Here is a 15073-nt window from a genome sequence, read left to right as displayed (position 1 = left end):
ACATGCAGCTCTGCCACCGATGAAAATTAGTCCTCCTTGATACATCAAGAGCAATTTAAATCAAACTTTTGACTTTTTCAGCATTTGACTTGGAGGTAGGGGTTCAATGTACTTTATGAAATAATGTACATTTCTGGTTCTGTGGTTTTTGACAACTCTGTTAGTTTTCCTCAGTCTCTATCTCTTTGTAGAAAATGTCAATGGTAATGCTTAGCCTGGAGTGTCATTGTGGGAATGAAATGAGAAATTATTTTGCACAATATGTGTATAGAAAGTAGGAGCCACTATGTGCTAATAGAATCATCCCATCTCCCTAAGTCTGAGGAGAACACTGGACACATGGGATCCTGCCTAAAAGTCATGAGTTCCTCAGGAAATCCTTTAGAACAAGGATGTTGGTTTCCTTCTCCAAGACATCAGATTTTACAAAAGCTAAAAGAAACAATAAAGCAAAATACTAAGAGGGTTGGTATTAAATGATAAGCATAGAAAGAAAAATAGAAAGTAAAGCAACAACTAATCCAGGTAACTTGACCTAACTATTGCTCACTCCATTAGTCTCCCTTTATGCCAGTTTCCAATTCCCATGGTTTTCATAATTCATAGTCAAGTGTTGCATGAAAATATTAAATGAAAAACTACTCAAAACAACTCATATGTTTTGAATTTCATTCCCTTCTGACTAGCATTATTCAATTTAATTCCATTGAATTTCACCTGGCCTTTGAGATGAACCTTTGTCCAGAGCATCCACCTCATATATAGTACCCTCCACTGATCGCTTAGTAGCTGTCTTAGTTATCAGATTGGTGTTTGTTGTATTGTAGTACTTCTCATTTTATTTGCTAATAGTCTCACAAGATTAGTGGTTGTTATGGTCTGAGTGTGAAATATCTCCTCTAGGTGCATGTGCTTTACCACCTGGTCCCCAGCTGGTGGCCATGGATAGGAGGAACTTTTTGGACTTGGGCCCTAGCTGGTGGACATGGACTGTGGGGTCAGAGCCCAAGCATCCCAGCTCAGCTGGGTTTCCAGCCCAGTTTCTTTTCTTTCTGAATGCTACCATATACTCTAGTTACCATGGCCATGAACTGTTCCTGCTGCCATGCCTGTTCACTGTCAAGATAAACAGAATCCCCTGAACCCTGAGTCAACATAAACCCTCCTCCTTAAGTTGTTTATGTCAAGAATGCTGGAATGTGATAAGAAAAAAACATCCCAAACTGGGATGAGGCAATTATGCTAGTCCAAGGAAAACCTTTTGTATCCTGTAAGTGGGTGAAAATTTTTAACCTAGTAAGAAAGTAAAAATTAAAATAAGATAGTAAGGATGCTAAGATCTACAATAAGTTATTTTGAGAGAACATGAGAAAAAACATTCACATAATTTTTGTCATGTGAATAACATATCATTATTATTTTATTACTTTAATATTTAATATTACTAATAACTTTATTATTAGTTACTGTTATCTCTTACTATGCCTAATTTATAAATCAAATTTTATTACAGACATGTATATAAAGGGGAACACGTGGCATGATAGGTTCCGATGCTATGTACAGTTTCAGGCTTCCACAGGGATTCTTTGAATACAGCCCTAATGGATAAAACAGAGCTATTTGTTTGTTTGCTGGTGCCCACTTTTTAAAAGGAAGATACCTACTCTACCCAAAGAGTGTGCTTTTGTCGATGGTGATGAGGCTGATGTTTAAGTGTTGATGTTCTAAAGAAGAGTCAGTGATGAGATACCATGTTGACCCCAGGATGTCTGCTTTTCGACTCCAACAGCAGTTAGTGTTTCCCAGATGTTCAACATCTGGGTTTCACAAATGCAGCATTGTTGACTTTCAGTTTTCAGAGGTCACTTCAGCTTTCAAATCCCCAGTCATAGCATCTATTTTTTTTTTCTTGGTGAGAAAGGTTGGCACGGATCCCAAGGTCTCCTCTGAGAATCATCAGAAGATCCTGATGGAGGAGGACGATGAACCAAGAGAGGAACCCAAGGATGATGGAGCTGGTGACCTACAACACTTTGGTGAGAACTCTCTTAGTGTCTACATAATTCTTCAATGTTTCTCTTGACTCACTAACACATATTAGGATTGAACTATACATTACTTTCTTGTCTATTGCTGTGGCAAAGCACCCTGACCAAGGCAACTTCTAGAGAAAGAGTTGATTTACACATACAATTCCAGGGGGAGAAGAGTCCATCATGGCCCAGAGGCATGGCAGAAAGCAGTAGGCATGACAGCTGGAGCAGAAGCTGAGAGCTCGCATCTTGAACTGCCAGTACAAAGCAAGCCAGAAGTGGTTCAAGTCTTCAAACTCTAAAGGGACCCATGACATATGTCCTCCAAGACATGTGTCCACAAGACCACACTTCCTAAACCTCCCCAAAGGTGCCACCAACTAGGACCAAGGGTTCAAATACATGGGCCCATGGAGGGCATCCTCATCCTCAAGTATAAATGCAAGAATCTAGCAAGTCCAAGAAAGATGGAGGATAGCTTGAGGGAGCCAACCCCAGTTTGTCACTTTAGTTAAATGCTATTTTATAGGTCAGTTCCCTACCTCACCAAAAACATGTTGAAGATCAGTTTAAATCAAAGGAGCTACTGTGAAGAGGTAATACCCATCCATCCATCAGTCTTTTAAAATCAACATTCACACAAAGAGGAGTGTTATGGGTTGTACAGAGAAAGGCACCAGGAATTGGCTCTAAAAAAAAAAAAAAAAAAAAAAAAAAAAAAAACCCTGCTGTTTCCTCCCAGGAAGGACCAGACTGTACTCAACTCATTCCAGCTCACAAGGCTTAGAGTACTGGCTGAAATCCTCATAAAATAGTTCCCATTATTCAAAAAGAACAAATGGACTCATAAAATGTGTATGTTCCTCATTAATTTTATTCTGTATCAACTGATCCAGCAACCACAGGACTTGGAGATACACTAGGTAGCTTGTGTATCTCCTGAGATATCTCTGCACTCCAGAGTCCCTTTGTGTTAGGAAACTGTGATTTCAAATGAGATTCAGTATTTCATTTAGACATTCTGCATAGTTCTAGAATTGAGTTAAAACTGAAAGCGTCTATGCTAAGATTCTCCAGAAAAAAGAAAATAAAAGCAAGCATAGATTCATATTCACCCTCTTTCTCCTTTTTTCCCTCCCTCCCTCCCTCCCTCCCTCCCTCCCTCCCTCCCTCCCTCCCTCCCTCTCTCACTGTATTTCTGTATAAGCAGAGGGAATCCTCTTACTCTTTTGTGAGAGTTTGCAAGTCTGTAATTTGTAGGGAATGTGTATCTTGAGACATAAGATAAAAGAGAAAAATTGCAACACATACGTGTGGAATACTTTGATACTTTGCTACCCAGCCAAGACCAGACATGGAGCTGGGAAAAACTTTCTGAGGAAAATAGCCTTTCAGATGACTGACATTGGGTAAACTGAGTCTGAAGATGTGAACAGTGGAATGCATGTGAACAATTTCCTCTGAGGGTAGAATTCCTCCTTGTAGGGAGGGGAGAGAATATGGCAGTCTGTTAGGAAGGAGATAACCTGGAGTAACCAGAAGGCTTACTTCCATACTACACTGAGGATTCTTGATTTATTTTGTCTCAAACCTAAATGGGCTGGGAGGGCCACTGAAGAGCTCCATCAATGCAGCAATGAAATTAGATTTTCACTATGGATGGCCAATTTATATAATCATTCGCTCAAAAAATATGTTACAGTGTTTCTGTCATATCTGAGTCATAGGAGTGGACATATCGGGGTGAATTAGATCCCTTCCCTCACAAAGCTGGAATTTTGTGGAGAAGGAAGGAAACTAATAAAATAATTAAGTCTCTTAATTAGTGGTATTGAGGTTAGAAGCTTCATTTAGGGAATTATCATTCCAGTGTTTGTTGTCTCTGCCTACTGAGACTTGACATCCAACATAAACTCAAGTTTCAAAAAATGAATTAATGGGCTTTCTATGACTCAGTTTGTAAAGGCATCTGCTGACAAGCCAGAGGACTTGAGTTTCATCCCTAACACCCACATGGAAGAAGGAAAAAACCAACTCCTCTAGCTTATCCTCTGACTTTCATACTTTCATATGTGTGTTCATGTCCTATGGTGCACACGCATGCATGGATGCACACACACACACACATACACAAATATATGCAATTTTTAAAGGTTTATTTATATTATTTTATGTATATGAGTGTTTTGCTTGCATGTATGTTTGTGCACCTTGCACATGCCTGGTGCCAGAGGTCAGAAGAGAATGTTAGATCCCCCAGAACTGGAGTTGTGAGCTGTCCTGTGCGATGGGACTCAAACCTGGGTCATCTGAAAGAGTAGCAAAGGCTCCTAACACTGAGCCATTTCTCTGTCTCCAATATATGTAGTTTTAAAGACAAACAAACAAGCCTGAGTAACTCCTTAGAGATCCCCCTACACTTGTTCACATCTAAGATCAAAGGCACAGAATCATAGGTTTCATAGAGCCAGTTGCCTTCCCAATCTATGGATTTTAGCTTCCCCTTCAGATTCTTACATCTTTACAGCTTTGTTGAGTCTTGCCCTCAACATCCACTGTCCATCCATCTCCATACCTAATGAGGCTCTGCTACCCCCTCCCCTTCTTGTGATTGTCCTAGCCATCTCAAGGGACAGGAGTTAAAATAACAAATGATCAAGGCAGGAAGTGAGGTGGACAGAAGAGTACTGCTGAGATAAAACTGAGACATGTGGCTTGGTGATAGAGTGCTTGCCTATGATGCGGGGTGACTCTGACCCCAATGCTGCTAAACAAACATGTGACCAAGTGCAAATATGTGGTAGAAGGGATGTGATTCAACAATGAATTGTTACCGAGGGTTAGGGAGAATGAAGACCTTTTCCAGATTGAGGAGTTGGGTGACTAGATATGAGGCTGACCTTCCATGAATGAATTATAGAACACAATAAAGAAGGAGGACTGGGGTGGGCCTGGGAAGGGTGATGATGATCTACATTTGTGTGATCCACTATGTTCAATGTGTGGATGTCTCCACGAGTGCATGACCCCCCCACACACACTCCTCCACCTGCACCCCACAATCCTTCTCTTGTACTGAGGACTGTAGGGTTTGAGTGGAAAAGAAAGGATTGGCATCTCCAATAGACCTCAGTGTTCACTATTTGCAAAGTCACTGAACAATTTGCAAGAAATGCTAACGGCCCATGAAAGCTACAACTTTCTTTTGGGAAGTAATTGTCAGTGAATTATTCCTCATGGGTAACATTATACTCTTTGGATATGGACCCCTCAAAACTGCCTTGTAAGGAGTTTTCCACATGGATAGTCACTTTGATAGCCTTTGGATGTGGGACCAAAGCAGCTTTCTTCAGCAAGGAAACACTAAACCAAGAACTTTTGTTGTTTTCTCATTAGCGCCCAGCAGACTTGGAGAGTGAGACCTTCTGTGTGATTTTCCGCCAGCACTTCAGCTGTGGAGGTGGGAGGCAACAGAGCAGGTCCTCAGACCGTATCTAGGATTTGGTTTGTAGAGGAAATAGATCCACAGGAAACTCTCTCGTAATCCTGGTGTAGAAAAAAATGCACTCTTTAGACATACTCATACTTCCTGAGTAGCAAATTCATTTCAATGTCTGTAACTTTTCTCTTATGTATTAAGTTGTGAGGCTTCTGGTAATGCTAATATCAACAGTGAAGGTATAGTCCATTCCTATAATGATGCTAAAGTTCTAGAGATGTCTTTTGGTTGTTTTTTTAGTTTTGTGGGCTGTTTGGTTTTGTGAGACAGGGTCTCACTATGTCACCCAGGTTGACCCAGAACTTGTGATGTCCTTCCTCCATCTCCTGCATGCTGGGATCACAGTTGGCACCAGCATGCCAGGCTCTCTAGAAATTATGTCACTCTTGTAAATATACTACTGATACCTAAGGAATCAATCCCTGGAAATCAAACATAAGTGAATGTCTTACAAAGAGCTTTTGTTCATTTGTGTGTGTGTGTGTGTGTGTGTGTGTGTGTGTGTGTGTGTGTGTTCTCACAGTCATCTTCTTCAGGGATTACATGTAACTTACAGACATTCCTGTTCTTGAGAATAGTTAGAAATCCAAGTAAGTCAAAAATGTGGTAACCGTCATACACACCATTGTCAGTATCGGAATCAGTTCTTTAATCTATTGGCACACACTGGGCACTAAAATGTAATCTCTGTTCAGAGCTAGGGGCATATAAAGATGGTTTGAATGGCTGGCTTTCTGAATCCATTGAGATAAACAATGAAAGTATCCCTGTAAAATGGGACATTTGAAAATGTCAAGCAAGCAGGCCTGAGCCTCTGGGGACACAGTTGGGTATATCATTAAATTTCCAGCTCAACTGTCTTAGTTGGGGTTTCTATTGCTGTGAAGAGACACTATGACCACAGCAACTCTTATAAAGGAAAACATTTCATTGGAGCTTGCTTAGAGTTTCAGAGGTTTAGTCCATGACTGTCATGGCAGGAAGTATGGAAGCATTCAGGCAGACATGGTGCTGGAGAGGTGGCTGAGAGTTCTGCGTCTAGATCCCTAGGCAACAGGAAGAGAGAGACTCTGGGCCCGGCTTGAACATTTGAAATCTCAAAGCCCACCCATAGTGACACACTTCCTCCAACGAGGCCACAATGCCTAAAAGTGCCCCTCCCTATGGGCCTATGGGGGCCATTTTCATTCACACTACCACACCAATACTTGGTCTAACAACTCACTCATACCTGTTTCATGCTTATTTCTGTAAGAACTTTAAGATCTCTAACTGTGGAGTCAGTGTAACATGAGAAAAATAAGATGGCTGTGAGGAATGGAAGAGATTTCAGTGTCCAAACTATGCATCTGAGAATGTTCATTTGAGCATCTTTGACAAGGGAAACCCCTCTAGTTTAACCTGGGAAATAGCATCTCCAGGGCTTTATTGGAGTATAAATTTTGTAGCTGGAACTCATCTTTCTCTTGTATCCACTCCCTGTATAATCAGGCTCTACTTCCTACAGTCACTGTTTCTTCCTGTGTTTGTCAGGCAAGGCAAAACTTGGAACGACTTAGAGCAAGGAAATGATATAATTTAAATGGTGTTAGATATGAATTCTGAAATTCAATTCCATGTCTCCCCAACCCCCACTCCCAAATCTGGCCCCAGCTTCTGAGATCTTACCCCCCTCTCCCCCCTCGCATCCATTCTTCTCTACAGGCTGTTACTCACCATATAACTCCCTGGGACCCACTCTCTTCCTGTATTGCTCACACCATACTCTCTGTTCTAGAAAGCCCCTTCCCTGTAATATGAAGGTCAAATGTGCCATCTTCTCTGAAGAACTCATTGGCCACAGAAACTCTGCTATCTGTACTTATTTATGTCATGTTTTAAACCCTGTTATAGTTATATGCTGGTCAGTAAAATCTCTATGGAGAGACGTGTCATCATCCGCACTTCTGATCACACTGAATAGAACAGGGAGGTGCTTAGTAAAGCTGACTTTATTTTGACATTTCTCATGTTCTGAACCCTGGTCCCCTCTTCTGAGCTATCAGAAGTCACCAGTACATTACATGTGTTATTACAGATGAACTTGAAACCATGGTAGGAGATAATTCAACAGATGGTGAAATTCAGATGGGAAGAAGAAGGAAGATTGTAAGACAGGGGAGAACTTGTGTTCCCTGTGATATCAAGGAACACAGGGCTCTTATTTCCTGTAATAAGAAGAAAACAAAGAAAAACCCACCTCTTTGTTTTAAGCCCTTCATGCATGAAAAGTGATTATGATTAGAAAAGTGAGCCAGAATACATACAGCTGGGATACATTAATCGGTAGGACACACAGACACACACACAGAGTGTGTCCTTTTCCTGTGTGACTGCTACATAAAAAAGAGAAGATATGAGTCAACACACACACAAACACACACACACACACACACACACACACACACACACACACACACACACTGCATCCTTTTCCTGTCTGACTACAACATAAAAATGAGAAAAAATTGAGATCAATGTACACACACACACACACACACACACACACACACACACTACATACAGTGCATTCTTTTCCTGTCTGACTACAACATACAAATGAGAAAAAAATGAGATCAATACACACACACACACACACACACACACACACACACACACACACACACACCAAACACTTTGATGCACAAATTCACATGAGCAAATGGATTTAGACCTTTGTTTTTAATTAAAATACAAATCTTATAATAGTTTAAAGTATCACTTTGGCATGATTATCTGATATGCCAAAGAGATAAAAAGCCAAAAACAAAAACAAGGCATTTAGCCAGGCAGTAGTGATGCATGCTTTTAGTCCCAGCACTCAGGAGGCAGAAACAGGCAGATCTCTGAGTTTGAGGCCAGCCTGGGCTACAGAGTTCCTGGACATTCAGGGCTATATTCAAAGAAATCCTGTCTTGAAAAATAAAACCACTCCCACCCCCACCCCCCAAACAAAGACCAAGGCATTTGTCTTTCTGGCCCTTGGGAGGTTAAACTGACTCTATTTTAATTTTAGTTCATTTTCTGGTGTTAAACTAAGTAACTAATATGTTACTTATAGCATATCTATTTAAGTATGTATTTGAGAACATAGAGTCAAAAATCTAAACATCCAATAAAGTTATTGGAATAAAAATACATCAAAGACACAAAAAAGGTACAAGAGGTAAAAAAAAAAAATCTTTGCTACTATATAGAACAATTTGATAGAAGATTACCTGCGGGCTTCCTGGAAACCAGGATATGAAAAGAACCATTGGTTTATGTAGTTCTCCTTAACAATGGTTGCAAGTCTGTGTGAAAACAAGTGGCACCTTTTCTAAGAAATGAAAGCACATACATTTTTTAAGAGAGCGACCAATTGTCCTGGCACTAAGTTCTAAAAGGAATATATGACAAGGCACTCAGCTTACCCAGGATAATGTACACCATAATGGCCAATGCCATTAGCAACCGCTCCACAGAAGGGCAAGGGGGCTGCAAAGTTTTTGTTTGATTTCTCTCTTGGGGCTATCTATCTTCTGTCGGGGGCGGGGGTTCAGGGACTAGTCTGGACATTATCATCTTAGTTAGTTCATAGTATGTGTTTTTCATAATAGCCATTTATTTCTCCCTGAGGGCAAACAATGCATTCAAATCGCATGGCTAGTACCAAGTCATGATTTAAACCTATGTCTGCCTGCCTCCCAATCAGCTGCCTCTCTCCAGCATTCTGAAAAGTTTCACAATTCTGTAGAGAGTAATATTGTAATATTGAAGGAGACAGAAGTGCAGATAGTTGCTACAAGTGTTGGAGGCCGATTAAGAGCTATAAAGATTTGGTAGCTCTCACTGCAGAGAAAGGAAGAGATAAACTAATTCAATATGTACATTGTAAACTCCAATCAGGTCCAAACAGTCTTTGTAAATTACAAGGAACAATTGCAAAATTATTCCAAGCATTTCCAAGTGGCTTATATGTCTGTAATACCAGCTTTGGAAGGCTGAAGCAGGAGGATCATGAATTTGAAGACAGTCTAGACTACATGAGATTATGTCAACAACAACAACAATATCAATTCCAAGTGGAATAACCCATATATAATTCTTTTTTTTTTTGAGAATTTCATACAATCCATTTTGATTATAATCTTTCACTTTCCTCAATTCCTCCTAGATCCTCCTCTACAAAATCCACAATAAAAGCAAAAAATACACAAAAGACGTCGAGTTGAATTTATGTTGGCCACCGACACCTGGATATGGGGCCTTTGCTAGAGTGTTGTTGCTATACCATTTGTCATTCCATTGAAGAAAATCGGTTTTTCCTCTCAGCAGCTATCCAGTGCAAAGAGCTGCTTGGCTAAGGGTGGGACATTGTGCCCACTCCTTATTCTCCCTGATGGGATTTCATTTGGCTTGAATTCAGGTGGGTCTTGTGAGAGCTATCTCAGTCTCTGTGAGCTCATATGTATATCAGCTCTGTTGTGTCAGGAAGACCCTGTTTACTGGATTCATCCACCACCTCTGGCTCTTACAATCTATTCATGACTGAGTGCTCTAAAGTCTATCACTCTCCCTACATTTTTCAGTTGTGGATCTTTGTGTTACTTATCATCTACTGCATGAATAAGCTTCTCTGATGATAATTGAGTGATGCAATGATTTATAGGCATAGCAGTATGTCATTAGGAGTCATTTTAGTGCTATGTTCATCTAGCAGAATAATATTAGTAGGTTTTCCCTTAAGATCCATGACCAATATATCTAGCCTCAGATTTTTGGCTTCATTAACTGTCTCAAGTATGGTTTCTGTCTCATGAAGAATACCTTAAATCCAATAACAACATGGTTAGTTACCCTCATAATATTTGCACCACTCTTATGTGGTACAAATTACCACCATTATGTAAGATGTGCCCACTGTTACAATAGTCATGCTTAATTCTCCTTAGCAATGATTTCAATTCCCTTGTGAAAATAGATGACAGCTTTTTTAAAAGAGGAAAATATGGCATCTCTAGAAGGCAGGATGCTATTACAGCTCACAGGGTCTGTAGCTGGGTGACACTGATGATGACTTTTATCTACCAGTAGCCCGTATAGTACCTTCCAGCTCTGTGAACAGCAGTCAGTAGGGGTGAAGCCTCTTATAGAGCACTAGCCCAGTTTCTCCATGTTCCATGTCCTAAGGATGTGGTGTCTTCAGCAGTAGGGTCTAACCATCAGCCTGTGGGGGATAACCAATGGTACTGACAATAGCCTTTAAAGTTTGGCAGGGGAATCTATGGCCAAGAACTCAAAAGGAAGGAACTGGGGGTATTTATTTGTATGATATCTAGTTGGGCATTTTCTTCCCTGTTATATGATTAACTCCACATAAAATCCCTTTATATATGTATTTTAGAAAGTTTTTGCAATAGGAGTCTTTCCAACAAGGCTTCAGTGTTCGTTATTCTCCCCCATATTCCCTCCTCTACCTTTCTCTATCATTCCCCACTCCATTTAAACCTGCTGTTTTATTTCCCCTCTATCCCTTTGTAGCTTCATATTCCTTTTCCCCCTCTTTGGAAGACCACTCCCTCACTCTGGTCCCTTACTAATATCCCTTACCTAATATCTGTGCATATTCTAAATAAAACATGCATGTCTAAAGCATGAAAGCTAACATCCACACAGAAGAGAAAACAAACGCTTCTCCTTCTGGGCCCATGTTCCCTCACTGGGAATCATTGTTTCTAGCTCCATTCATTTCCCTCAAATTTCATAAGTTCATTGTTCTCAACACCAAACTTATCCTATTGTGTAAAGGTACTACATTTTCATTACCCACACATCAGCTGATGGACATTCTAGGCTGTTTTCAATTTTGGCTATTATGGATTGAACAACAATGAACATGGATGAACGAGTTTCTCTGCAGTAAGATGGAGAGTCCTTTGGTATATGCCCAAGAATGGTATAGCTGGATCTTGTGATAAATCAACTTTCAGCTTTTTGAGGAACTTCTACATTGACTTTCATAGTGGATGTACCAGTTTGCATTCCCATAAGGAACAAATAAGCATTGTTTGTTTTTGTTCTTTTGAGAGGCCTGCCACCCAGCTCCCAAATAAATCATACACGGAGGCTTATTCTTAATTATGAATGCCCAGCCTTAGCTTGGCTTGTTTCTTGCCAGCTTTTCTTAACTTAAATTAGCCCATCTACCTTTTGCCTCTGGGCTTTTCCTTTTCTATTCCTGTAAACCTTTCTTTGTTTCTCTGTTGCTGGTTGTGGAGCTGGGTGTCTGGCCCCTGATGTCCTCCTCCTTCTCTGGCTAATTCTCTCAGATTTCTCCTTCTATATATTCTCTCTGCCTGCCAGCCCTGCCTATTCATTCTCCTGCCTCACTATTGGCTATTCAGCTTTTTATTAGACCATCGTGTGTTTTAGACAGGCACAGTAACACAGCTTTAACACAGAGTTAAAAAAATACAACATAAACAAAAGTAACCCACCTTAAAAATAATATTCTACAACAAATAAATGTCACCCCTTTCTTGCATCTTCAGCAACACGTGCTGTTATTTGTTTTATTGACCTTGGCCATTCTGACTGGAATATGATGAAATCTCCAAGTAGTTTTAACTTTCGTTTCCCAGATGGCTAAAGATATTGAACACTTTTTAAGTTTTCCTCAGCCATTTGTGCCTCATCTTTCAAAAGCTCTCTATATCCATAGCCCATTTTTAAATTGGGCTATTTGTTTTCTTGATGTTCAGTTTGTTTGTTTGTTTGTTTAGTTCTTCATATAGTCTACATACTAACTCTCTGTCAGATGTATAGTTGGTAAAGGTTTTTTTCCTATTCTATAGACTGCCTCTTTGCTTGAACGCTGGGTGGTGGTGGCAGCGCTCGCCTTTAATTCCAGCATTCGGGAGGCAGAGCCAGGTGGATCTCTGTGAGTTTGAGGCCAGCCTGGGCTACCAAGTGAGTTCCAGGAAAGACTCAAAGCTACACAGAGAAACCCTGTCTCAAAAAACAAAAATGAAACAAACAAACAAACAAACAACAACAAAAAGACGGTATCCTTTGCTATACAGAAGTGTTTCAGTTCCATGAGGTCCCATTTATTAATTATTGATCTTAATGTCTGTGCCATTGGGTTCTGTTCACAAAGTCCTTTTCTGTGTTGACGAATGTAAGCACATTCCCTATTTTCTTTTCTATAAGATTTGTGCTATCAGGTCTCATGTTGAGGACTTTGATCTATTTGTAGTTGATTTTTGTGTGGGATGATAGATTAGATCTATTTGCATTCTTCTACATGCAACTATCTGGTTTGACCTGCACCATATGTTGAAGATGGTGTCTTTTCTCCAATGTATATTTTTGGAGTCTTTGTTAAAAATCTGGTATCCAAAGGTGTGTGGACTTATGTCTAGGTCTTCAATTCTATTTCATGGATCAGTGTGTCTGTTTTTATGCTAATATCATGCTGTCTTTGTTACTATAGCTCTCTAAACAGCTTAAAATCAGGAATGGTGATACCTTCAACTGTTCTTTTATTGTCAGAATTATTTTAACTGTCGTATGGTGTGTGTGTGTGTGTGTGTGTGTGTGTGTGTGTGTGTGTGTGGCAAAACTTTACTTTTTCCCACTTGAGAAGTTGAAGAGTGTTGTGTATGTGTTTATGTGCCTGTGTGTGTGTGTGTGTGTGTGTGTGTGTGTGTGTGACAAAACTTTACTTTTTTCCACTTGAAAAGTTGAAGAACACAGCCAAATAAGAACAAGCTTTATAATCAGTTTGGTCCCAGAGAGGTAAACAATAAAGAAAGGAATGTTGTACAGTTTCCAGCAGAGTACCCTAAGAGGATGATTAGGAAGGGCAGAGACTAGGAGACAAAGCTCTGATTGGTGATAAAAGAGGGGATTTTACTCAAAAGAACCCAGAAGTGGGTGAGGTGGAGTAGCTCAGTTGGTAACATGCTTGCCTGGCATACAAAAGGCCCCGGGTTCAATCCCCAGCATTCCATAAAGTGGGTACAATGGGGACTGCAACCCCAGCGTTCAGAAGATGGAGGGGGGAGGATGAGAGGTTTAAGACCAGTCCCAGTGACACATCCAGCCTGAGTCATTTAAAATAGATAAGTAAATATCAAATGAAACGGGACCCAGAAAATGAGAAGGTAAAAGGCAAGAGCTTAGGCCTTTCTATCATTTAATCGATGTTTTTAAAACACCATGACTAAAAATAAGTCTGATACTACTGCGAGTCGCAGTTATTTACTGAGTGGCCCTATTGCATGTGTTAAGACATTAAAGGTCTCATTTCAACATTTCATTTCATTTGCCACTTGTACCTCCGGGGTGGATCTCTTCCGTCTTCAGGCTGCCCTGATACTATAAAACAGAAGGAAAATCACACTGACTCATCCAGAGAAGCCCTGCTGCATTTTGTGACTTTAAAAAAAATCACATCAAATAAGCGCTTTCTGATAGCCCCTTTCTCTGTCTCCCAAGCCCTCGAGTGTGAGTCACATAAATATGAGTAAAATGACCCCTTGTCCTTTGAGGAATGTTGTTACCATCAGAGACAGCATGACAGCGAGCATTAGTTTTTGTCTACTGATTAGAAATTAGTCATTATGCAGACATTCCTCTGATAGTATTCATACTAGAGAAGAGGTGAGGTGTACAGTAGCATTTAAGGATGTGAGCACTCTGGAATTCTGCTGCCTACACTCAAACTCTGCCTCTACTAATCCAAATGCTTGGGCAAGTGTAACTCCTCTGTGTCTCCTTTGCACCCGTAAAATGTGAACACAGTAGCACGGTTAAACTTCTGTAGACCACCAGGTATTTAGAAGAATGACCCATACAGTAATTGTTGTTTTTAATAAATATCAGTGATGTTTTTCTTGGTCATAAATATTAGCAATTTAAATAATCTGTTTGTGTATATTGTGTTAGTGCATATATTCCTTGCAGAATAATTATCTAGGTCAAATATATTGGTTACCATATTTCAGACAAGCAAACATCTATAAGCATTGGGTCAAAGGCATCATTCATTCATGCATGTGAACTCTACATCAGACAACATTCTAGGTGTGTTAGTGATAGGGGAGGAACAGATAAAAATCTCTGTCTGTCTGGAATTTCCATTCCAGTGCCAATGTAATTTAGGAGTACACTTTGTGATTTCTCTAGTTTATATCTAGAGATCAAGAGTGTTTCCCAAAAGCCGTTTTGGTGGAGGCTCTGTCCCCAGCTTACTATACTGTTGAGAGGAGATGGAAGATTTAAGAAGTATAACCTTAAGCCCAGTGTGGTGGTGCAGGAGTGTGGTGGTGCACACCTTTAATCCCAGGACTCTGGAGGCAGAGGCAGGCAGATCTCTGAGTTCAGGTCAGCTTGTTCTACACAGTGAGTCCTAGGCCAGCCAGTGAGATATGGTGAGACCATGTCTTAATGTTTTTTTTTTTTTTTAAAAAAAAAAAAAGAAAATGGAAGCTACAAGTCACTGAAGAGCCAG

The 15073-nt window shown here is 40.2% G+C and overlaps 1 protein-coding gene across 17 annotated transcripts in view; it reads left to right on the top strand.

Moving 5' to 3' along the window:
- The window catches only part of Phldb2 (pleckstrin homology like domain family B member 2), a 228268-nt gene that overhangs the window by 109837 nt on the left and 103358 nt on the right, over window positions 1-15073 (top strand). For all 17 annotated transcript variants that reach the window (XM_076548918.1, XM_076548914.1, XM_076548911.1 and 14 more), the window contains exon 2: window positions 1925-2039. In XM_076548918.1, coding sequence (XP_076405033.1) covers window positions 1973-2039 — 67 coding nt within the window. In that variant the 5' untranslated portion in view covers window positions 1925-1972. The remainder of the gene's footprint in view (window positions 1-1924; window positions 2040-15073) is intronic.

The sequence above is a fragment of the Peromyscus maniculatus genome, chromosome 12 (genome assembly GCF_049852395.1).
Source record: "Peromyscus maniculatus bairdii isolate BWxNUB_F1_BW_parent chromosome 12, HU_Pman_BW_mat_3.1, whole genome shotgun sequence".
In the NCBI taxonomy this organism is placed as follows: domain Eukaryota; kingdom Metazoa; phylum Chordata; class Mammalia; order Rodentia; family Cricetidae; genus Peromyscus; species Peromyscus maniculatus.
Note: the sequence above shows the minus strand (reverse complement) of the source record. Positions and strands in the feature narration are given on the sequence as shown.